Raw genomic sequence first — 23,718 nt, forward strand, 5'->3', positions numbered from 1 at the left:
CAGATAGGATGTACAATTTGCATTCTAGAGACGTTTCCAACTAGGCCTTGAGTAACTGGCGAAAGTAAAATATGGATGGCAGCTTTTATGGTCATCAAGGTTTCCTTCCATTCCTAATTTCTATGGTACTGTAAATGGATTCTAACCCTGCACTGGTGGGGAAACCCTATGTTTAAGCTGGGTCGAGTGTTCGAGGGTTTTACTCTCCAGCCCTCGCTGTTAAATCTATTAAACATGTGGCACTTAACTGTAGGCGTAGTGCACTAGTTTTGACTCAGATAATGGTGTACCCCGAGGCCTGGTACTATTATGATTTATACAGACTCGACATTGTAGGCACGGTAGGGATAGGCCAGTACAGGTACTATCAAACTGCTCTTTAGACCAACTGCTTCATTCTAATCAATACCACTTCTGTAGAGATCTATTATCGGAACAGAATCCGATATCACTGTTTGTTCTTTAGTTCTCCAAACGCTTTGATGAATTCTATCCATTAGAGTCAGTACGATCAAACGAACTCCAATGCTGGTTAGAGGTTCTAGAGGCAACATACCGCTAAATGAGACTTTGCCGTCGTGGTTCTCATCCAACGTGTCGATCCACTCCTTGGCCTCCTCATCACTCATCTCGAAACCGTCCTCTTTCGCAGATTTAATGATCTCAAACGGTTCGATATAACCTAGTAGGTCAGATACATGAGCCAGTGGGGGCAGTAGTTCTATAGAAGAAGGAACTTACGATCACCGCTGGTATTCTTTCAGATTTGATGAAATTAGGAGCAGTCGTGCCGATTAGTCGCTTCCATGTACTTACAATTTCCTTGAATCTCTCCCTCCAGAAATCAATCTCTTCGCGTGTGTAACGACCCTAGCAGGCAGGTGATGTTAGATCAAGTCTAGAATTTTCGCTGCAATGTATCTCACCATGTTTGCTTTATATGTTATGTTCTCACCGAATTGTTCACTTGTTGACTTGAGGAATATCACCAAGACTCTGTTGGGAAATGCGCAACAAGTCACACTATATACCCTGGCAAGGTATGTACGTCCGATCCACAGCACCTGGCTTTCTCCAATTAATGGAGCTCCGAGGAGTATCTCGAACCATATTTCGTGAGGGATTTCCATACCAATTACGTTTGAGTCATGTTGGTGCTTAGCCAGAGGGTATATTATCGAGCATAGCCCCTCCACCAGCAAGACTACTCTATGTTTGGTCAGAGAGGACCTGCGAGTGATGGGTCAATAACCACTAAAATGCTGTGAGTAGGGCTTAAACTTTGTCGACGAGGCTAGGCATTTGTGTTATTGGTACGATCTACATCAGAATGGGTCTTCGAGTTGAGGGGCTTGATGTCCATAGCGCCAAAACCAAGTGAATGATTGTTCTATATCCTAGAAGATCGTCAAGTTTGAGATTCTCTGTTATGGGCCCGATCAAGTAGAGGTCGGAATCTACCAATGGTCAGCCTTTTCGACTCCCATAGTGGAGAAGTGGCCAGCTCAGCTGAACTGAGGGGTACATGTATACAACAGTGCATCTTTAGTGTAAAGTATAAGAAGCAAAAAAGGAAACGGAGGGCCAGCCAGCAGCTTAATGCCGATGGCTCAGAGCCACGGTCTTGCTCCATCCAGGGGGTGAGATGTTTTCGTTATGACGGTTGGGGGTGATGATACCGAATTTCTGCTGAAGGTACGTGCCAGCGTCAGTATTCATGTCGTCCAGATATCCAGTCCCTCTGAACTGATTGAATGCCATAGCTTAGAGTCATTGGTCTCGCTTGGATCGCTTCCCGGGCGACCTGTGACTCCTATTCCCCCGTATGTTGACGTTTAATAGATGGGATAGATGAGTTGGCAATGCATCAACCCGCAGATCATTACCATACTAGGCTAGGAAATGGGAGGTCCATCACGATGGATGAATTCTCCATCGCTATAAGCCGCAGCCGACGATTGCAAGGCAGTGGCGTAGCTAAATAGTTCGCCTTGGTTATTAGTGCACTGACCGATAGTCACATTCCGCTCTGGTGGATCCACCAGCTTTATAGATCGTTATGGATGAAGTGCTGGCTCCAGAGCTAATTCGCATTCATCAGTTGAACTTTGGCAGAAGCAAGCGACAGATGAACATAGGTATGGTATATGGCGCGGGGCGAGTCTCGCTTCCCCCATTCGCAGTGGACCTCCTGGTTAGTGGCCATCTTGTTCAGCTCGACCGACTTCCAAAGTAGAGGCCACCTGGCAAAGACGAACTAGCAGATACTTGGAAGTCAGTGGGAACGTGAAATGCCAAATCAGAAGTTCGATCGTATATCTCATAACGTAGCATTACAGGGACTTTTAATAGGAGGGGTAGTTGCAAGTTGCTCATGACCCAAAGTTAAATCTATATCATTGACGTGTTTACTGGCGCAATACAGGTGCCAAGGTAGGATACTAGCGCAGCGCAGACCCCTTTGAGAGTGCTACGTGCATCACGACATGCAATTCTTCTTTAATTATTATTGCGTGATACTCACACCAGAGTGCATCAGTTCTATTATCTATACCTGATCCGATCCGAACAGCAGAGATACGAACCGATCAAGATCCAGCGATAATGATGGAGCCCGGATAGCGAGTATAGATCGATACGGCGACGTACTACACTGTAGGGTATTAAGTCAGAAATATGTATTGAAAAAGAAAAGCCCCGATTCTGTGAATTCAAGCTTTATCTGAGTGAAAGACATTACTCATATTACCCTACGGCCGATGCTTGCAACTGCAGAATTTGACAAGCTTATGGTATAGTGCCGGCAATGGTGCCTTATTCACCATCCTTGATGCATATGTGCTTGTCGGGTGTGGGACCGCGATGCTTGCTTGGATGAACGAGGAGATTGTTCTGGTAGGCATCCGGTGACGAGTCTACGGGCCTTTCTACATCATTTGTAAACTCAGGATTTGAAGCTCACCCCTTGATTCCCAATATACCACTAGCTAATTTTGGACAATATGGCAATCCCACACAATTTTAAGACTACGAGGATCTACGGTGAGCTTAAATCTATGATTTATAATGACTCTATCTCGCGAATCAATGACAGTGTATCCAATCCAAGTCTGAGATGATTGGCAGACTACTGCTTAAAAAGAAGATTTGAGTACACCTTACGAAGCACTCCCGAGCCCAGCATCTTACTAATTAGTGTATTAGTATATTGCAAAAACCTACATATTCCAGTGCCGGTTCGTAAATACCTTTACAATATAGCCTTGCAATAGTCAGTCGGCGCTAAATGCACAGGTTTCAGTGGTCTACAAACTATTTCCCTCTTTCATTGGCACAATGGAAAGCTTACGGAAATATCCTGGGTTACATAGATAGACCGTCACTTAGTGAAGAACTTCATAGTTCAAGCAGTTGCCTTATTCACCAGAAGTGTAGTCTCGAACAACTTTGGAATTTCCATATTAAACCAGTATGTATAAAGGAGGGTCGGAATATTAGCAGAGGTTGCGTAGTACTATGTTTATCTAACGACTCAATAACTAGCTCAAACCATTTAGACTATACTTAAATCCACCCTATAAGAGACGAGAAGCAATAGATAAGTCAGGACTATGCACCAAATAAAACATCAAGCCTACCGCACTTGGAGAAGCTCTTGTAGGTATAGATACTAGTGCTAGATTCTAGAAAGTGACAGTGAAAAGAATGACTACAAAGATTAAGAAAAGCACGCTCCATCACATAATATATGTTCCCAAACCTTAGATGACCTGGCTTGTTTTCAGACTTGCAAGATAGTAGAAGGAGGTGACCTGAGATGGTTCCCAGATACATAGAAGAGTACACGTCTTCTCATATCTGACTTATGATCGCGGAGCATAAACACACATCTCCAAGCCCTTCGAATAATGAATAGTCAAGTTGGTGAACCCACTATTCTCCTGGCGCAGGTATTCGAGCAGATCCTTATAGCGAGCTGCAGACCTGATGGTGTTGTCAATGATTACAACTGCGCCATGTCGGAGATGCGGCTGGATAGCTTTCAAAGCGGGAAGCGTCATAGGAGCCGAGACTAACGAGGATATTAGTAAATGATTCAGCCTGATTCCACATAAAGAAAGAACTCACTGTCCAACAGAAGCATATCAACGGTGGGAACATTCTGTTTCAACGTTTCCCCCAGATCGCCCACGCGCAGATCAATATATCTCGACACCACCTCTCCAGCCTCAGTCCAGTACTTGCAAGCCTGTTCTGCCTTGGAAGGCTCATGCTCTGTTCCAATAACCGTCCCAGGTCCACCAGAAGCTTCCACATTCGCACTTACAGCCAGACCCAGGTATATGGTGCTAACACCGAAACTGGTGCCTGCTTCGACGATGTTCTTGGCGTTGATTGCGTGTGCCAACTGATAAACAAAGTGGCATTTGTCCTGGTCCAACGCAATGAAGGCTTCCCGAGTGGCATTGTGAATCTGATCTGGTTCAAATGCGGTTCTATCTAGACGGCTCTCTTGCTCGATCGAGGCAGCATGCAGGTGATCTAGAAGAGAGAGTATATTTTGAGAGACTCTAGCGTCCTTGAGGGGATTAGTCGAAGTTGCCATGTTTTGAATGATTCTGTTATCATCTTGTACCTCGAGGATCTACTATCGATACAATGCGTTGTGTGGAGAATGACGGACAATTTAGAGCTAGATGTAGGTCAGACCAGATGAAAACAAGAACCGAGAATCCTGTCTTGCCATTTTGGAGGTGTGCTTTCTCGTCGGTTTATTGGCCTTGTACTGCATTTCATCCCCATAGTCCCACAGTACCCCACGGTTGGAGTACCCGTCTATATATACAGACCTCTATGATAATTATTATCTGTAATATATGGACTGATTTATCAAAGTCTTTCATACGCAAAAGTAAACCATTTCAGCTACTTCTATGTTCTCGTAGTAGCATATTTTATGATATGTGCTTGGCATGAGCCATAGTACTATATCTTGTCCATGCTCTATATCAAACTCTGAAATGGGCACCCATAAACAAACCCAAGCACCGTCAATCTTAGAAACCATAGAGAAACTCTATCAAACCCCATCTAGGCAGCGTAAGGTGCAATCTTCAAGTCAAACTTGAGCAAGTCATGTTCCACAATCTCCTCCCGACGCTCCACCATTTCCTCCACGGACCAATTCGCAGACATATACCGCCCATTCATGAATTGCGCATCTTCACTCGCAAGCCATAAAGCAGTGCCGGCAGCAAGGTCGTGCGTGTCCTTTGCAAATCTCGAAAAGACTTCCGGGACGATATTAGTCGCGACCGCCCCCGGATGAAGACTCGTCGCTACGATATTCGGATTCAGAAGTGCAATGTAGCGCTGCATTGCGGATTGAACCATCTTTGACAAGGCGTAACTATCACTTCCTGGCATCGCAAGCACGGCTGCCATGCTTGAGACGTTGATAATATAGCCCCTTGACGTCGGCCCTAGTAGTTTGGTGAAGTATTGGCTTGTTATGAAGGTTCCTTTAACCATGACCTCCTGAAAGTATTATTTTGGCGTTAGTTAGTGTCTGCCTTGATTATATCCGGTGTCGAGAATGCAATGCACCACGTACGAAATCCTTCCAGATACCGTCTATTGCGGTAGAGGTAATCGGACCACCCCGTGAAAGACCCGCATTGTTGATCAAGACATCGGCCTTTCCGTCTTCCGACTCGATCTGGTCGAAAAGCCGGGCAACGCCGGCTTCGTCGGAGACGTCGAGAGATACCGCCCGAACCTTTATGGAGGGATCTACTGCTACAACACGCTGTCTGGTCGCCTCCAGGCCCTGCTTATCTCTGGCGACGAGCCAGATGGCCTTTGCTCCGGCTTTGGCAAACGAGATTGGGAACCCCTAGACACCTTTGAGTAAGGAGGGTATACGAGACAGGTATATGAGAGCAACTTACATGAGCACCTAGGCCTGAACTCGCGCCGGTGATCACAACCACTCTTCCCTGCTGTGACAGGGATGGCAAGGTAGGATCAATGGCGGGATACTGGTCCCGATAGAGCTTCTTGGTGAATGCGCCAGCCGTCAGGAAGTAGTCTTCCGGGAGGTTTTCGTAGTCCATGGTGCTTCGGGCTGTCAGGGTAGCAAAGTAGGATCACGAACGTAGATGTGCTTCGGATATGCCGTGCGTGACAATGGCGAGAAAAGCTCCAGCAAGTGTGTTAATCTTCATGGTTTAAATAGTAACCCAGGTGCGTTCCCAAAGTGATGTCGGCAGACATTACTAACATATTCACAGCTAAGATGCATTCATTATTCGGGAGGAGCCAAGTTCCGCCATCCGTTTATACATGGTGATTGATAATCTTGGATCCCCCGAGCTATAACTTTCATTAGAATAAACGTCTCACTATAAGTGATCTACATGCAAGCGCGGCCGGTAGCGTCATAGATCGATGTATGAGTGGCCATGTTTAAGGAGGAAACAGCTGCCGGTGAAGCCGGTGATATTGTTATCTCCGAGAACTTCACTCCTAGGCGGATTTCTAATCCATCCTTGGCAGTCGGATTTCGCAATTTCCGGGACGGCTGGTCGGTTGTAGCCTTGTACCGGTCTCAAGTAACCTCTTATTGATCTAGGAGATAGAGAAAACGGCGAGTGAAACCTCTCCGCTGAATCACTTCCGCTCAACCCGTGTGAGAGAAGCCAGAACCCGAACAATTATAATTCAGTAATAATTTAGATTTGAGACACTTGCAGGAAACCAACCAGTACTCCGTCTCGGTGGTATATTAGGGTTTGGTGAATACTTAGTGGGAATAGAACTCGAAGTCATCATAACGCCGGCGGATCTTGCGCAGCGTATATACGTGCGCATATAAAGTTAGCGCCGCAGTTACGGAGGATCCGTGGGATGTCTGACTTCATTGCCACTACGCCTAGCTGAGGCAATGGCGATAGAGGCGGTCTAGACTTAAGCCAAGTCCTTGATTTAGGGTTAATTGTTCGCCTCATGGTAAATGCTATCTCTCCCTCACGGATGCTATCATGCTATAATACTGATGGGCTTGGTAAGTCATACCGAGATCCTATTGACGACCCGATACATGATATGCCCAGAAGTATTACCTACAATCGATGACTTAAATAGCCACACTGATTCCCTCCTTAGACTTAACTCTATGCACAGAAGCAGATGGTAGAATTCAACTTGCCATTCCTCTGCTTGCTTCTTCACCCCCTTCTCAACTATCTCTATAAATTTCCCAATGCTGGCCTGAAAGACCGCCATATTTAAAAGGGTAGTCTGAGCGAGGTCTCCTATCCTGAATCTCTGGGTCTAATTTCCAGCTACACTCAATAAGACTCAATGCGGTCTACGTGCCTCAGGGAATCCCACAGCCGTACAGCTTCTAGACCTGTTAAACCCTATGATTACCTCGTCAAGGGGGTGATTCGAGCCTCGGTTGCACGGCTCTAAGTACCTCTGTGAGCTATCACTCCATCGATTCAACATGGCCGTTATATTCCTACCGCTGGGCAAGCCAAGAGCCCAAATAATCACTAGCGCCCAGCGTCGCTCCATGCGTGCCCCCTGAGTGCCAAACGAAGCTACAGAGAAGACGTCCCACGAACTGTTAATCTCTTCCTCGACGGAAAGAGAATCCCTGTGACGATAACAACCATAGCAGTTGATAAAAGCAGTCAAGTTGTCTGACCAAGTTAGCCAGCGAGATGGTCGGTGCGTTATCACTGCCCAGGTCAATGTTCAAGCACGCGTGAGCGGGTGGAATTTACTGGGAAACAGAACATCTCTTCCCACGTGCTCTGGGAAGTATATACAGGATCCAAAGCTTCACACCGGATGCTTGGGAGTACCACAGAAAGCTCCTTCACCCCATCGTTCGAGTTTGACTTTCCACCAGGTACTGACATGATGGGAGAAATTCGCGATGGCCCCCAGCCTGTCCAACGCATGGAGGCAGAGTTGTTTGGTCGATTATACGGGCATCAGGAAGCTCACTCACCATCCGTCTAATTTGGGGGGGATTGAAGAACGTCGAAATCCAGCCGAACTATTGAATAATCTTCACTCTTGCAATGCGAAGTTATTGTCCATTTTATTCGGCTTTTTATAATAATAAGTAGATTTTATTTAATATTAGCTCTAAAATAGTACCCTAATAGTACTGTCAAATGTTGAAAAACTACGTCTAATAGTTGTACTCATACACTGGGAATATAAGTTCTTCGACGGTTTGTGCTCAACGGAAGCAACAGGAGGTACTGGAGCAGTCTTTGCCTAAGGACAATTCATTGTATTGTTGCCAACGCTGCGTTTTCAAGATGAAAGGAACATTCATTAACAATGGGTATATCTAGATTAAGTAATAACACTTTGAATAAGAATGAAAAACTGCAAGGAAGCTCCACTACACCACAGAATATCACATAGCATCAAAAGACTTGGTGGTATTTCCTCTGGCGAGCATCCCTTTCCTTCAGGGACACGGATGAACCGCCTGTCAACCAAACAAGACGATCTTTCAATGGGCAGTGGCATATTGAGGTGGCCGTAGATACGTATCGTCATATCTTGGCAGAGTATCGTCCACATAGAATTCGCTGAGCGAAAGACTGTCCCCACTGACGAAATTCTGAATCGAAAAAGGGAAAAGGGCATTGAAGGACTTCATGCGGGGCCGGCGATCGACAAGTCTTCCACTTGCCTCGTCAAACGTATCCTGGCCCGTGATCACTTCCAGAATCAGATTATGCTCGACTGTGACACCGGTTGTTTGGCTCGGATTGCAATCGCAAGCCTTCTCCTCGTGATGGCATAGATATGAAGGTAGCCCTATTCCATCTGCTGCCCTCACTTTGGCGGGAATGTTGATGTCAAATGGAATCTCAATCGTATGGTCGCCTCCTTGTAAGCTCCCACTGGCTATCCAGTGGCCTTTTTGTTTCCCTTCACATAATTGCCGTACGCGCTGCTCTTTGCAGGTGGTCGTTACTGCGTCTCTTTGTGAGCCACCGCCCCGCGCGATAGCGAGGTACTTGACGGTCTCTTCTACTCTCCACCTCAACTCTTTGCCCACCACATATTTCACTTCCATGTCTCGCGCTCCCTTTGCAATGGTAGAATGGGCCAGCCATTCTAGTGAGTACGCTACTTTCGTCTCCTCGGGTGAGTCTGAGTATAGTTGAGTGGGTATCAGGGATAATTCCGTTAGGACCCTTTCGCCCGGATACTGTCGGATATGTCGGATTGGCTCCGAGACCACACGGCGGGACATCTTTACTTGCTGCGTATCTTTCAATATCCTTGTGCCGGATATCGTGGAGGTTACCGTGGCAGTGATCGCATAGGACACGCTCCCTAGGATGGTCTCCGTCGTCGGCGGGATATTGCTTGGCACAGGGATGTAGAAATTGAACCTCAGCCATGTCTCATCCTCGTCCTCTTTGGGATCTATCTCATCCGGGGCATGGCAGAGGTTATATTGTACTAGCGTCTCAACGGTGGGCTCCAGGGATGTGGTTGCATGGGGAGAGTCCTGGATTGTTGACGACTTGGGCTTCGGGTTGCGCTTAAAGAAAAAACTATAGCTCTTATTGGTGCGGGGGACCGCGACATCAGGGGGCTTGGGTGTCACCGATCGCGTAAGACTAATTTCGAACTGGGGGTAATTCTCCGTGGAAGATGTTAAGCTAGCAGAGGGAACGGCGATGGCAATAGAGCCGGTGATCGGCGGAGCATGACAGTCGCCACCTGACTCTATCAGAGTATGGGTGGTTGGCACAGTCAATCGTAACCCCCAGGCTTCCATAGCATATCATCGAGGTGGTGGTGAAATACTTTGTTGAGCAGGAGTGAAAGATCGGGAAGGGCACCCGGGGAAAAGCTTGCACTATGTACTAATAGATCACTCGATGGGCAGCCTCTGGGAGCTAGTATGGTCTGTGCATATCAGGAGGAATAGATCTTCTACTAGTATGGCTGGTTTCCTGTCGTAACTGTGCAGGTATGAAGGTGTTTCTGGCGCTCCACGCGTCCATCTCGGGGATCGGTGGAGACATGCCAAGTGTCCAAACAGGAAGCCAAGCAGGCATTTTTACCTTTTGCGTGATGGTTGGATCCACCAACCGTCAAGCCTTCCGACAGCCTTCTCATCGGCAAAAAGACTGGTGGGTGAGCCCTGCAAAACTTGTACAGCCGCAGGCTTAACAGGTCTTGGACTGAATCCCCTCCCTGGACAGTGATGATATCCGTGTCCATTCTTGCTCTCTCCATGCCACAGTAGTTTGGCCTCACTCGGAATTAGATAAGCAGGGTTTGTAAGCGTATATGCCATTAACCAAACTCTCATCTCTTCTGCCCCTCGGACTTCTCGACTGATAGCGGACGATCAGTTCGTGCTCAAACCATCACAGCTCCCTTCGTCTCAACTTCAAGGGTGATATCAATCCGGGTATGACCGCCCCTTCGATGAACGTTGCGTCGAAAGGTAACGATGAACCCCATGGGAAAATATTTCCCAGAACGTCTCACCAACCAATAATGTGGCCCGGTAGACTGTCCGAAATGTAAATCGCGCCGAATCCAATGTGATAGGACCTTGCCCGGTTGCCGAAAGTGTTTGCGCCGAAATTACGAATGTCCCGGCTATGGACTAATTCTGCGCTGGAAGCAAGCCATCCCCAGTAGAGGGAGACTGGCAGGAGATGGACCGGTTGCGGGCGATCCCAGAGACCCAGACCGGACCCTACGTGAGGTGGTGTGTCTGACACCAGTAGACCGTGGACCAAGCTCCCCACTGGATAATGTCTCTGGTCCATTGCTGCATCATTTCAACCAAAACATTGCGACGAAGCTTGCCTGGGTGGACGGCCCAGAAAACCCGTGGCGACAGATTATACTCCCCCTGTCCCATGCCTCGCCGATCGTGCGCTACTCCTTGCTGGCCATGTCGTCGGAGGATCTCACACATAAATATACCATCGACCGGCCGTACTTCCATCAACTGAAAGCGCAGTCGCTGTATTACCGGGACAAAGTCTTATCCCTCTTACCACAACATCTAGAACGTCTTTTGAAAGCCCCCGTGTCGTTTGATTGTGCGAATCAGGCACGGTTCGCTCTGGCAACAGTCCTCCTTCTCTACAACCTCGAGCTCTATGCGGCCAAGGCCACGCAACGGCGACTACACATCCAGGGGGCTCGAGCAATCATACAATGGAAGCTTCAGGCGATCGGACGTCACCTACCCCCCGACGTCGCCGATAATTTTCTCCGTTATGAGTACTACTTCACCGCCGTCTTCAACGGCTTGACCACGTTTGATGCCACCTACGATGTCATTGACGATATCCCAATTCACGACAAAATTGCCGTTTTTGGTGACTTTGTCCGGATCATGCACTCTGTAACCCGAGCGGAGCGACGTAAGTTTAGTGGTAGCTCCGATATCGAAACGACACGGGTGGAAGATATCGTGGACGAAATTGAAACGGCGAGAGGTCGAGCGCTCCAGCTGAATCAGATCATGCGGTTTCAATATCCCGACGCGCGACACGATTTCGAACACTTGACACACATGTATTACCATGCGAGTTTAATCTACAGCCACCGTGTGCTCTCTGACTTCGGTTCGTCCAACGACCTCATTCGGGCTTCTCGAGACGCGATTCTCGAACACTTATCGCACCTCATGGAGCGGGCATATTTCGCGCACGACCTGGTCTGGCCACTGTTCGTCTGTGGGACGGAATGTCGTTCCCCGGATCAGCAAGACGCCATCGAACGGGCGCTTTTGGGGGTGATTCGTCTCAGCGGCAGCCTGGAACGACGGCGAGTTTTGTCCTTTTTAAGGATGTTTTGGCGGCTGGAGGGCGACGATCGGCCGGCGAATTGGATTGCAGTGGCCAGGAGTCGCGCGGCCGACTGTAGCTTTGTGATTATCTGACACGCGAATACTACCTGCCCCTCACGCCGCCAATCTTTCTGCCTGGGGAATTCCCATCCTGGACGGCCTCTTCCGAGATAAGATTGGCGCCTACCAGTTTACGTAGGCGGTGACCCGCTTAGTGGGGTGGTGGCAGTGTAAGGTTGCCACTCGGCGTTAGTCTAAAGTCTGTTGGTGCCACCCGGTTTCCTTTTCCAGTTTAGGGCAATATCCTACAGACATTCTGGGGAAAAGGAGATTCGTATTCCGGCCGAAGGGCCAATCAGTGTCGCCCTTCATGGCCACCCTGGTCCATTAGTCACCACGGCGATTTATCTCCTGCAATCGGACTGGCGTATTGGCCGTCTCGTCGACCCTTTTTCCTTTTTTCCTTTTATTTTAAAAGCACAACATTTTCTGACGTTCCTCGGCCACGTGCTCCTTTTTTTTTTTTTTTTGTGCCCTCGTCGTCCATTGTGAATCCTTTTCTTCCTTCTTTATCCCGAGAAAAAGGAAGCCACTCAACAGCATTTATGCGATTGACCCATAGCGCCTCATTACGCCCAGTGCACCTAAATCGTCCTTCGACGTCTAACCGATATCCACGTTAATTAGTCTCCTAAGACTAGCCATTCCATCATGGACCCGCCCACGGTGGACAAGATCACCGCAGATTCCAACCTCGCAGCTCTCGGATACACGCCAGAGTTGTCGCGCAATCGATCAACATGGCAGGTAGTCTTCATGGTTTTCATTCTGGCCTCCGTGCCGTACGGTCTCTCGACGACCATGTTGTACTCCATTGCCGGGGGCGGCTCGGCCAACATGATCTGGGGTTGGATCCTGGTATCCCTGATCATGTTGTGTGTCGCCGCATCGCTCGCCGAGGTGACATCCGTCTATCCCACCGCCGGTGGTGTCTACTACCAAACCTTTGCCCTGTCCCCCGTTAAGTATCGCCGAGTGGCCGCCTGGATCTGCGGCTGGTCCTTTATTGCCGGCAATATCACCATCACCTTGGCTGTGAACTTCGCCACGGCGCTGTTTCTGATTGAGAGTCTCAATGTGTTTACCGACGCTGCAGGTGTCGGTATCACAGAAGACTTTCAGGCCTATCAGACCTATCTGATCTTTCTAGCCATCACACTCGTCTGCCATGTCATTCCTGCCTTTGGGAATAAGTGGTTGACACACCTGGAGGTATATCAAGCTATCATTGCAGCGCAGACTTGACCTTTTCTTGTTTTAGACCTCCATGCCCACGTTACTAATCACACTTGTATACTCGACCTATAGACCTTTGCCATCTTCTGGACCCTGGTAGGCGTGACTGCCATCATCATCACCATTCTGGTCGTTGCCAGTAACGGCAGACACTCTGCCAAATATGTCTTCACCGATTTCTCCCCGCAATCCGGCTGGCCAGACGGTTGGTCCTTCTGTATCGGTTTACTGCAGGCTGCCTACGCGCTCTCGGCCACCGGCATGATCACCTCGTAGGCCTTTGCCAACCTCTATGCCCGTCGCGAAAAAAAAAAACAAAGCCCATACTAACCTTGTCCCGCATCAGCATGTGTGAAGAAGTCCGCGCGCCAGCCATCCAAGTTCCCAAAGCGATCGTCGGCGGCCTCACCCTGAACGCCCTGGCCGGTCTCGCCTTTCTGATCCCCATCGCGTTTGTCCTCCCCGATATCTCCTACCTGGCGAATCTCCCCTCCGGCCAACCCGTGCCGCCCATTTTCAAAGCCGCCACCGGCAACTCCGCCGGCGCCTTCTGCCTGCTCATCCCATTGTTGATCCTCGGCATCATCTGCGGTGTAGGTTGCGTAACCGCGGCATCCCGAAGCGTCTGGGCCTTCGCCCGCGACGGAGCCATCCCAGGCTCCAAGTGGTTCAAGAAGGTCGAGCCGCGCCTCGACAACATCCCCCTGAACGCGATGCTCCTCGGCATGGTAATCGAACTCCTGCTCGGCCTGATCTACTTCGGCTCCACAGCCGCATATAATGCCTTCTCCGGTGTCGGTGTCATGTTCTTAACCCTCAGCTACGCCTGCCCAGTTGCGGTCTCCCTCCTTCTCCGAAAGCGCCAAGATATCAAGAACTGCAGCTTCAACCTCGGCCCCCTGGGTCTGTTCTGTAATATCGTCTGTCTCGGTAAGTGGACTTGGTTCTCCCCTCCGATCATCCCAGGCCCTCCATCCATGAACGAAATTCTAATCTCTGCCGATGCCCAATGCAGCATGGACCTGTCTCGCCATCCCGCTCTTCTCCATGCCCACATTCATGGACGTCACCCAAGAAACCATGAACTACGCCTCCGTCGTCTTCGTCGGTTTCTTCATCATCTCGGCGATATGGTACTGGGTGTGGGGTTATCAGAACTACGCCGGTCCGCCGACGGAAGAGGGCATGGAGGGCCCCCACGGCCATTCCGAATAGGGGACGGGCACGACCGCCTCGTTGCAAAATTTGCCCTGGCTGAGATGCACGCTAGAGTGCCTGGTTTGACGTCTCCACGTCCGTATGTATAGTCAGCTGAAATGTATATCAATGTAACGGCCAGATAAACATGATTTTCTGCATGTAAATTCCGCCCCGGTAAAATGGCCACCGTTTCCTTCTAGTAATGCCCTTTTAGCGTATATAGCCCATGTGCAATGTCTCGAATATCTTCAGAACCTAAACCTCTACCCTCAACGACGGCTCAATGCCCCCGCGCGATGCCATGGAGAAGGTTCGGACCAGGATGTTGGCAACCGGCAGCAGATTACTACAAGCTGCTGAGGGGGAGGCGGAGTTCCATTCCCACGACAGCCCTGGGACTCTACCGAGCCATGTGTGATCAATTAATCTGATACCCAGAACTAAACCTATACTGAAATCTCATTCCCTCCCGCTAATAAAAGTTATGTTAATTACCGGATAAAAAGAATAATGGCTATAGTCCCTTGGCTCTAGTAATTCTGACCACCAAGAACCTTTCCTTCTAACAATCTCATGCAGTATCAAGGTACAGACGAAAACCCGGCAAGAGAAGCCGCATCCATTGAGCAATCTGACCCTCAACTAACAAATAACACGCATCTCACGCTCAATCTAAAACTGGTTCACCATTGCTGCGCCCCAATTCGACAACAAGCCATTCGAGCACACTATACGATGTAATTGGCCACAATCATCAAATCCCCATTATTGTTGAAAAACGGGCTTCTCACACGACAATGCGGCATTGCTGGGAATCGCGAACCGCGCCGCGGTGTTGAGGTCCTTCTCCAGACTTTTCTCGACCTCGTAAACGAGATGTTCTGAAATCGATGCACGAGTCCGTCCTTTACACTCTGGGTTTTGGGCTTTGATGCCTTTCTACCTTATTGTTGGAGAAAGTGCTACGCCCAAACTTCAGCTTCTGCGCCTTCACTTGAATGGCATTGGTCAGATCGGTTTGCCGTCACGGTGATATTGGTTTGCCAGATGATTTTTGGACATGAAAACTGCATGATCTCTGTCAGACTGGATCTAGCGGATGTCAGAGAGGAAGAAAATACAATTCAAGTGTAGTCATATTTCCAGTTCCCAGGCGCGATAGTGCGTGACTTGGCAAACAATAGTGAATGTCCGTAATGCCAGTTTGATGAACGCGATGAACAACATCAACTCCAAGTTTGACCGAATCCTACAGCCTAAGTCTCTCTACCTACCTCTGCCAACCAACAGTCTCCACCCTTCACAGCAAACCCCACTATCAAATTCAACCCCAGTACTCACGCAAACAGTGTCATTCAAAGATGTAAGTTCTCCACCAACAAAACTTCCATCCAAAGTCACAACCATGCGTATCCGACTGGTTTTTTATTCAATGGACGATTCAGTTGCTGAATGGTCAGGGGCTTGATTTGAGTCAGCTTACGTCTGTGGATTTTGGTGTGGGAACTGTATGCGAGGTTCGAGTTAGGGGTTTTTGGAATAGAAGAGAAGCTTGCGCTATGGGTATATATATATATATATATAGAGAGAGAGAGAGAGAGAGAGAGAGAGAGAGAGAGAGAGAGAGAGAGAGTGTGTGTGTGTGTGTGTGTGGTTTGAGAAAGCATCTGGATAGGGAATCCTATGTCAAATCACATCCAGAAGTAGTAGGCTCTATTCCCGGTCAAGAATAAGTGCAATGATAATGAGAAATCTGCACATGAAGAGACATATTGAAAGACAAAGCAGCTTGGCGGCCGTTGCGGGTTTAGCATACTGTCAATCCATGCGGGATGGCCTTCAGTGACGGGACGGGGCGACTGAAGGGAATATAAAATGCTCACTGTGTAAGGAATCCATCCACCTTAGAGGCCGACGGTCATATACTAGCATTCCTCGCAGATCATCTGCGAGCACCACTAACGTCCATACATGTACCGGTCGGGAGGCATTAGGCATTCAATTCCCTTAGTATCCTTACACACTCTCAGAGAGAAAGTCTACCCCAGTCATGGTCAATTCAACTACTCAACCACTTTCTAATCAGACGAGTATGCAATACACTGCTAACCCTAACCTAATACACTTCGCCATTCCCTATGAGAGTAATCAAACAGAGTCAGAGGGTGATAGAGTGACAGGGTGACAGAGTACCCCTTCCCTAAAAGTAACAATGACATGAACCTGAGTCATATAACACCATTCACAAACTCTACATTCATAACAATCCTATTAAACTAGTATGCACATGCATCGGCGCTGCACTGCCGATCAAAGCCACTATCGAGATCATCGCGTATTAGCGGGTGTATTATAATGCTTTACCCAACGCTTGTATGGGGTTTAGAGTTTGATTACCGGATATATCATACTAGGTGTATTACGGAATTTACATGGTTTGAAGTGGAGATAATAAAGCATTGTTGAATGTCTCGGGATATTATCATTGTGTTCATGGATCTGGAGCAGAAGTCCGGCACTTTCGGTGTATCACCCCCCGAGAGGAATCTCGGGGTGGATTTGACCCGAGGACCTTGACCCCGCGGGATGTCGGCACTTGTATCGACGAGCGAAGTATGGAGACAACAACATTCATTAGTTTCGGTTCATGCATTACCGACCAAACGGCATGTATTCAGTTTACAACTTTGTTCTGGAAAGACCGATGGCCTCTTTAGTCTGGTCTACGTTATTGGTCTTGTTTTGACTAGTGTTACGGTTCAAAGCAGTAGGGAGTCACAATTTCATCGTGAATTCATATCCTATGTTTACATGGAATGACAAAAGATCAAAGCCATCGCCAAAATGGAACGGGTAAAATATTTCATTATTTCATCATAAATTTCATTTAAGCAAAGAGAGCGTCGCCCAGGCGGTAGTGCACAGTCTTGACCTGGGTGTAGTTCTCGAGGGCGTAGGAGCCCAGTTCACGGCCAATACCCGACTCCTTGAAGCCACCGAAGGGAGCCTGGTAGTTGATCATGTTGTAGTTGTTGATCCAGACGGTTCCGGCCCGGAGGGCGTTGGAGACGCGGATGGCAGTGTTGACGTTCTTGGTGTGGACGGCAGCGGCAAGACCGTACGAGGTGCTGTTACCGATCTTGATGGCCTCCTCCTCATCCTTGAACTTCTGCACGGTGACGACGGGGCCGAAGATCTCCTCCTTGGCAATCTTCATGTCGCTGTGGACATCGGTGAAGACGGTAGGCTGGATGAAGTAACCCTCGGTTCCGTGACGCTCACCACCGGTGGCAACGGTAGCACCCTCCTTCTTGCCGTGGTCGATGTACTCCATGATGCGGTCGAACTGCAGCTGCGAGACCTGAGGGCCCTGGAAGGTGTCGGCCGTGAAGGGGTTGCCGAGCTTGTTGGCAGCGGCGCGCTCCTTGAAGCGGGCAACGAACTTGTCGTGGATGCCCTCCTGGACCAGGATACGGGAACCAGCGCAGCAGCACTGGCCGTGGTTGAAGAAGATACCGAAGTTGGACCAAGAGATGGCGTTGTCGATGTCGGCATCGTCGAAGACAATGTTAGGGGACTTGCCACCCAACTCCAGAGTGACCTTCTTCAGGTTGCTCTTGGCGGCGGCCTGGAGAATCATACGACCAACCAGAGTCGAACCAGTGAAGGCAATCTTATCAATATCCATGTGGCTGGAGATGGCAGCACCGGCAACACGGCCGAAACCAGAGATGATGTTAACGACACCAGCAGGGAAGCCAGCTTCCTTGATGAGCTTGGCGGCATAGAGACCAGACAGGGGAGTCTGCTCAGCGGTCTTGAGGACGACGACGTTACCGGCAGCGACGGCAGGTCCAATCTTCCAGGACCACATCAGAAGAGGGAAGTTCCAAGGGATGATCTGACCACAGACACCAATGGGCTCGTGGCGGGTGTAGGTAAGAGACTCTGGGTTGGTATCAATGGTTTGGCCGTGAATCTTATCAGCCCAGCCACCGTAGTAGCGAAGGCAGCCGGCGGCGGCGCCAACGTCACCCTTAGCCATGGTGAAGGCCTTGCCGTTGTCAAGGGATTCGATAGCAGCCAGGATGTCGATATCACGCTCGAAGAGGTCGGCCAGCTTGGTGAGCAGGCGGCCACGTTCCGAGGGAGTCACCTTCCTCCAATCGCCCTCGAAGGCAGCACGGGCAGCCTTGACGGCATCTTCGACATCATTCTCGTCCGCCTCCTGGACGGCTACAATTGGCTTCTCGTTGGTGGGGTTGATGGTCTCGAACGTGCGGCCACTCTTGGCCTTGACGAACTCATTGTTGATGAACCTAAGCGGCAACCTTATGTTAGCAAGGACTCCCTGAGCGAGAATGGCAAGGGTGGCGGGATGACATACAGGCCCAAGGGTTGCTCGTATTTGCCCGAAGGGGTCTCGATGGTGGTGAAAAGGTCGGCCATGGTGAGGGAGGAGATGAAGAAACGAGAAAGGGGGTATCACTGGAAGGAGTGGGGTGTTGGTATAGAGAGAGGTGTTTAGAGGAGGGGAGATGAGGAGAAGAAACAACGGTGTCAGGCAAAGGAGGGGGAGATCCCACGGTATTAATACCTTTCAATTGTATGGCGAATGGACAGGACCGAATGGGGGGGGTCAGGAGGGGAAAAGGTGGGAAGCGGAAACAAAAAAGAAAAATAAGAAATGAATTGATTAGAAATGAAAATAAAAAGAAAATCACAAAAAGAACTAAACTTACCCAAAAAACAAAGCAAGGAGGGGGAATCATCGACCGTTGACTGGAGAAGCTCAGTGATAACACCGAAGAAGGAGGGGAAGCCTGTACGGTCCATCACTTCCTAAGTTAGCGAGGCCCGTAATTTTACCGGTCAGGCTCAGTAATCCCACTGTCATCCCGGGCCCCGGTTGGCTGAGGGGCCAGGGCCCGAGGCTGTATTGATGATAGGGGATCCACCGGTACCCCACCGTAGCTGTCTTTCCAGACGATCGTGCGGGGTTCCTCAGGCCAGTCAGCGCTTATCCCCGGCCTGGCCGGTCCACTTCCGGTCTCTGGAAATTTGGCACCCTATCCGTTTTGATACAACGTCTTCGTGTTAGTCTGACCCTCCCAGTCCATGGATTCCCACCAGCTCTGACGCACCAGGAGTACTTCCGCTCTCCGTGAAATTGCATCATCTCTCCAAATTATTTATTTTTTTTTTGTCTTTCTGTCTGGTTCCCCCGGTGCACCTTGCGCGGTTCATAAAACTCTGCTATAAAAGATCCACGTGGGGGTTCTGTATGGTGTTGAAAACAAGTTTTTAAGCAAGTCCGCAAGTTACTCGCATGGTCGCGGAGGAATTAGGGTTGATACAGGGGAAATGCTGCCCCGCTATATCGTCAGTAGCCTAGTACCCCCGCCAACGCATTTTCAACAATCCCAACGTGGCAAACAAATACAGCAAATTACTTCTATGCAGACGTCTGAAGTACGGAGTCAATAGTTGCTAATCACTCTATCCATTCTCCTCATTCGGTATCCCCTACTGGCAACTAGCTCTGGTCTTGGTCTCCAACAAGCGTCTCCAGAACGCATCTCACTAATCACGACAAATCAATGGGGCGAAAGTCTTACTGAATGGGGTAAAGATTGGTCCAGACCCGGGGTTGTTGGCAGCCTTTGCTTGCATTTGGTAGGTCGAAGTAGAAACTAGCAATTCCTGCACCTAACAAAGTAGTCTGGGAGGTAGTCTCCCAGTACCTGTAGCCCGTACTTTGGTACTGAACGATTGTGGAATCAGTGAAAAATATGATCTTGGTGACGGAGCCCTCTGGGACAATATGCTATCGATATTCCAAATAGTGAGTTGACATTCCCGGGCTGGTACTGGTCCATCTGCATAATCGTAACCAGGCTGCACCCCCGTCATGAGACATAGTGTTTGACTGGGAGAGTGCCAAGTCCCCTCCGTCTCCACTGGACCGGCCGAACTTCCTTCCCGCCGGCGACTTTTAGGATTTTTGCTCTAAATTTCCAGGACGGAGGTGCAGTCCAATGAAACACTTCCAGCCACGTCCCCCCTGTCCAATCAATGACCTCGGTCATTGCAGGTCGCATAGATGTACTGGTATGTACATCAGACGGGATCTAGCATTAGTAGGTACTGTTCCTGTTATGTATGTTACCACGTGACCTGTACAGAAATGGTAGACGATCAATCGCAAACTCCTCGCCGCGGCATGGATGACTAGTTGGCGATCATCCAATCAGCTGACTCGGGAGTTTCAATCGGGCCGCATCGGAACTATAGTACGCCATTGAAGAGCATGGCTTGCGAGGCTTGCGAGGAAGGAGGGTCTGGAACAGCAAGTAACAAATTTAACAATAGGTAACATGACGGAGCGTTAAGCTTCAAACCTTGGAGGACCAAGGTTCACCCGATATGCAACCCTCCCTAAACAAGCTCCCGTACCTTGAATGCCACCCAGCCTTAACCATCGTGCTCAACAGGTCATGAACTGCGATAAGTCCGCATTTTTACATCTTCATCGGGTGCGTTCACATCTCAGATCGGACCACCAGGACACTTGTCTCGAAGGATTCTAATCCCCGCAATCCGATCCCGCCGTATTCTCGGGTTACCGGAGTTATCAGATATTCGGCTCGTACTCAAACGGACGGGATTTGAATTCTCACCTCATCGTGCATAGGTACTGTAACACGAAGAGAGGCTCGACTTTTATTTGGTGTTGATGCTGGGTGGCTGGGAGGGCGTTCCCATTTGGCCGACAAACAAGGCTTATCCCCCGCATCCCACGTCAACCCCATACTTGTCCCGGTGAGACTTGTAAAGCTTAAAAAAGAACAGACCATCCGCGTACAGCGGAACCACAGAGTTTGATACGCATGAACAGTGTACACGTTGTATATCCGAAGTAGGTCTTCAAATCATTTTCATCCAAGTAACCATTAATCTTTGGTCGGGATTCGACAAAGGAAATCGTGCAGTGAAATCAGGTTTTATATATGACCTTATACGTCCATCCGATGCTTCGATGGCTTCTGTAGTAGGTCTGTTGGAAGAGCTGAAGTGCCGGGATGACCCTGGCTGGTGTGCTGTGTCGGTATCACGGTTTCAGTTTCTTTCCTGAGGCAGTATTCTCCCCTTGTACAGACCGGCTTGTCCGTATGCCCTGAAGCTACAGGAAATATTGTGTTATGTTTATGCTTATTTTAGGTATTTATCAAATTCAAGGACTAGAAAAGGTCTATAACAAAGTTCATGTACATAGTTACGCCTGCGCTGAAGCTGAGTAGTATTGGTGAGACGCACCCAATTATACAAGTACTGGCCCGTGGATAGCGATCCCTCCGCAGTCATCCATAGCTGTATCTATATACTTACTAGCGGACACCCATGGTAGACACCGAACGACGCTCGGCGTTGGCTCGAGAGTTGATAAAGCTCGGGTTCGATAAGGTCATCAAGGCCGCTCAACCGCCTCAGCACCAAATATCAAACTCGAGACTTTTCAGCCCACCATCTCCCCTTGCAAAGTTGGATAATCCACATACCTGTGATTCAGCCCCGTACTTCCATGATCCAAAGTGGCCACGAAACAGAATGTCCTTCTTTTGAAGGTGGTATAGGATATCGGCCATTGCACGTTGCGCTCCAGACGGGAAGTGGGATACCGGTGGTCAAAGCGATGGGCATACGTAGCACTCATCTGACCAAATAATTTCAGTAAGACCACGATGGATGTTGTAAGCTCGGTAGTATGCATACCTCGGCTGTCGGTATGGCCCAAGCTTTGGAGTTGTATGCGCGCGTAAATATCTCGTCCAAACGCTTCCCAACGTTTCTGATATTCCATTGGTCAAAAGTCTTCGGCTTGTCTCACGGGGTAACCCCGCACCTCCAAGGCAGCATCGATGATACTGTGGAGATATCCGGGCTGTTAGTATTTCGGTAAGATAGCATTGTTGCTTTGGAAGGGCTCTTGCGCGTAATAACACTACGGGATCTACAAGGCGCATGATCTTCCTGATGCTCATTGTCGTTTCAGTCTGCATAGCTGTGTTTATATACTCAAAGTCGATCCCCCTCGAGGCTGCACATTCAGTGAAAAAAAGATAGAGAGATATATCTAACAGCAAGAAAAATTCCATCAAGACAACACCATCAACGAAGTAGCATATCATCTCTCGCATACAGCAGATACATTGTCATATACAATCTATCTATATATACCCAGCCCACTGCAGGATCGCCATACCCACAAACAAAAGCAAGATTGAAGTCTTCGTCGTTTCCAGCTCATCTCGATGGCGATTCATCCAACCTTCCAACTGTGCCCACCATACACTCTTGTGATTATCTCTCAGTGCGGAATGAAGACCAGGAAGCCCGTCTAGACTACTAACGTTCCACTCTTGCTGATACGCGCGCATCTGGCCTGCACTCACCTTTTTACCAGCCCAATAGCCCATCGTTTCGCGGTCTTTGAGATATGGCTTCACTTCGTTGGTCTCCGGGTCATGAGTCAAAGCTAGCTGTGGCACACCGAACCCACACGATGTTTGGACCTGCAAACTATGAGCATACAGGATATGAAGTATGCGGCAATAAATGTAAGAGCGGGAAAGGTATCACTGGCAAATAACGAACCTTAAAAACGTCCAGATGAATAATAGCACGGGCGCCTGTGACATGTTTTCCTGCCATGCGCTCCAAATATTGAGGAAACTGGGGATCGGTCCATTCAACAACTGAGCCCGTGCAAAACAGTCGCAGAATGCGCGGTGACTTGTCAAAAGAGCAGAACATCACAGTAATACGGCCATTTTCTCGCAAATGACTAATCGTCTCATTGCCAGAACCTGTCGCATCTACGTAAGCTGCTTCATTAGGGCCCAGAATGGCGAAAGAGGCGTCTGGGAGGCCTTTCGGAGACAGGTTCACGTGGCGGCCACGCAGAGGCGCCGAGGCCACGAAGAAGACGCTCTGGCGTAAAGCCCAGTCGCGAATATCATCTGAAATGGATTCGAAGTATTGAACCATTGTGGTGGATCGGAATGGGCTATTAGTGGTAATGTCGGTGAGAGGTGATCAGATTGCTACTCTCCCTATCCCTAGCACTAAATATATCATAAGTGGGGGCTCGGAAACCACGTCTAACTCCGAGCGACATGGTGACTCAGTGTCTGCATGTAAGCACGATAACGTGATACAGATATGATCCCTGTAGACTATTACAAATGAATTAAATGTAAAGAGAAGAATGGGATTTCCCAGCCAACAACACTCTCGACCGATACAAGCTTTTCAGAGCACATACTGCGTACACAGTACATAGCATACTC

The 23,718-nt window shown here is 49.0% G+C and overlaps 9 protein-coding genes across 9 annotated transcripts; 2 read left to right on the forward strand and 7 right to left on the reverse strand.

The window, feature by feature from the left end:
* Positions 1-448: 448 nt before the first annotated feature.
* On the reverse strand, positions 449-1,761 carry BDV37DRAFT_277696 (EF-hand domain-containing protein; the record flags this gene model as incomplete). The annotated part of the gene is made up of 5 exons (XM_032085846.1): positions 449-489; positions 557-682; positions 742-757; positions 817-870; positions 1,621-1,761. 5 exons carry the CDS (start codon positions 1,759-1,761, stop codon positions 449-451), a joined length of 378 nt encoding a protein of 125 aa, XP_031947371.1.
* Positions 1,762-3,863: 2,102 nt separating this feature from the next.
* On the reverse strand, positions 3,864-4,606 carry BDV37DRAFT_267623 (O-methyltransferase; the record flags this gene model as incomplete). Its single annotated transcript, XM_032084056.1, has 2 exons — positions 3,864-4,072; positions 4,129-4,606. 2 exons carry the CDS (start codon positions 4,604-4,606, stop codon positions 3,864-3,866), a joined length of 687 nt encoding a protein of 228 aa, XP_031947372.1.
* Positions 4,607-4,906: 300 nt separating this feature from the next.
* Positions 4,907-6,764, reverse strand: BDV37DRAFT_235584 (SDR family NAD(P)-dependent oxidoreductase). Its single transcript, XM_032080517.1, has 3 exons — positions 5,952-6,764; positions 5,615-5,896; positions 4,907-5,538 (listed from the first exon to the last, which is right to left on the reverse strand). Exons 1-3 carry the CDS (start codon positions 6,114-6,116, stop codon positions 5,092-5,094), a joined length of 894 nt encoding a protein of 297 aa, XP_031947373.1. The 5' UTR covers positions 6,117-6,764; the 3' UTR covers positions 4,907-5,091.
* Positions 6,765-7,075: 311 nt separating this feature from the next.
* Positions 7,076-8,051, reverse strand: BDV37DRAFT_235586 (uncharacterized protein). Its single transcript, XM_032080518.1, has 2 exons — positions 7,168-8,051; positions 7,076-7,117 (listed from the first exon to the last, which is right to left on the reverse strand). The coding sequence occupies exon 1, from the start codon at positions 7,579-7,581 to the stop codon at positions 7,363-7,365; it is 219 nt and encodes a 72-aa protein (XP_031947374.1). The 5' UTR covers positions 7,582-8,051; the 3' UTR covers positions 7,076-7,117; positions 7,168-7,362.
* A 331-nt stretch (positions 8,052-8,382) lies between these two features.
* On the reverse strand, positions 8,383-9,910 carry BDV37DRAFT_3484 (uncharacterized protein). The gene has a single exon (XM_032090499.1). It carries the CDS (start codon positions 9,827-9,829, stop codon positions 8,543-8,545), a length of 1,287 nt encoding a protein of 428 aa, XP_031947375.1. The 5' UTR covers positions 9,830-9,910; the 3' UTR covers positions 8,383-8,542.
* A 719-nt stretch (positions 9,911-10,629) lies between these two features.
* Positions 10,630-12,295, forward strand: BDV37DRAFT_3488 (transcription factor domain-containing protein). The gene has a single exon (XM_032090500.1). It carries the CDS (start codon positions 10,967-10,969, stop codon positions 11,963-11,965), a length of 999 nt encoding a protein of 332 aa, XP_031947376.1. The 5' UTR covers positions 10,630-10,966; the 3' UTR covers positions 11,966-12,295.
* A 103-nt stretch (positions 12,296-12,398) lies between these two features.
* Positions 12,399-14,532, forward strand: BDV37DRAFT_235588 (putative amino acid permease). The gene is made up of 4 exons (XM_032080519.1): positions 12,399-13,144; positions 13,241-13,440; positions 13,515-14,098; positions 14,184-14,532. Exons 1-4 carry the CDS (start codon positions 12,584-12,586, stop codon positions 14,381-14,383), a joined length of 1,545 nt encoding a protein of 514 aa, XP_031947377.1. The 5' UTR covers positions 12,399-12,583; the 3' UTR covers positions 14,384-14,532.
* A 2,605-nt stretch (positions 14,533-17,137) lies between these two features.
* On the reverse strand, positions 17,138-19,532 carry BDV37DRAFT_235593 (aldehyde dehydrogenase family protein). The gene is made up of 2 exons (XM_032080521.1): positions 18,756-19,532; positions 17,138-18,687 (listed from the first exon to the last, which is right to left on the reverse strand). Exons 1-2 carry the CDS (start codon positions 18,815-18,817, stop codon positions 17,256-17,258), a joined length of 1,494 nt encoding a protein of 497 aa, XP_031947378.1. The 5' UTR covers positions 18,818-19,532; the 3' UTR covers positions 17,138-17,255.
* Positions 19,533-22,399: 2,867 nt separating this feature from the next.
* On the reverse strand, positions 22,400-23,453 carry BDV37DRAFT_235599 (pyridoxamine 5'-phosphate oxidase family protein). The gene is made up of 2 exons (XM_032080522.1): positions 23,024-23,453; positions 22,400-22,941 (listed from the first exon to the last, which is right to left on the reverse strand). Exons 1-2 carry the CDS (start codon positions 23,414-23,416, stop codon positions 22,597-22,599), a joined length of 738 nt encoding a protein of 245 aa, XP_031947379.1. The 5' UTR covers positions 23,417-23,453; the 3' UTR covers positions 22,400-22,596.
* Positions 23,454-23,718: the final 265 nt, after the last annotated feature.

The sequence above is a fragment of the Aspergillus pseudonomiae genome, assembly GCF_009193645.1.
Source record: "Aspergillus pseudonomiae strain CBS 119388 unplaced genomic scaffold BDV37scaffold_1, whole genome shotgun sequence".
In the NCBI taxonomy this organism is placed as follows: domain Eukaryota; kingdom Fungi; phylum Ascomycota; class Eurotiomycetes; order Eurotiales; family Aspergillaceae; genus Aspergillus; species Aspergillus pseudonomiae.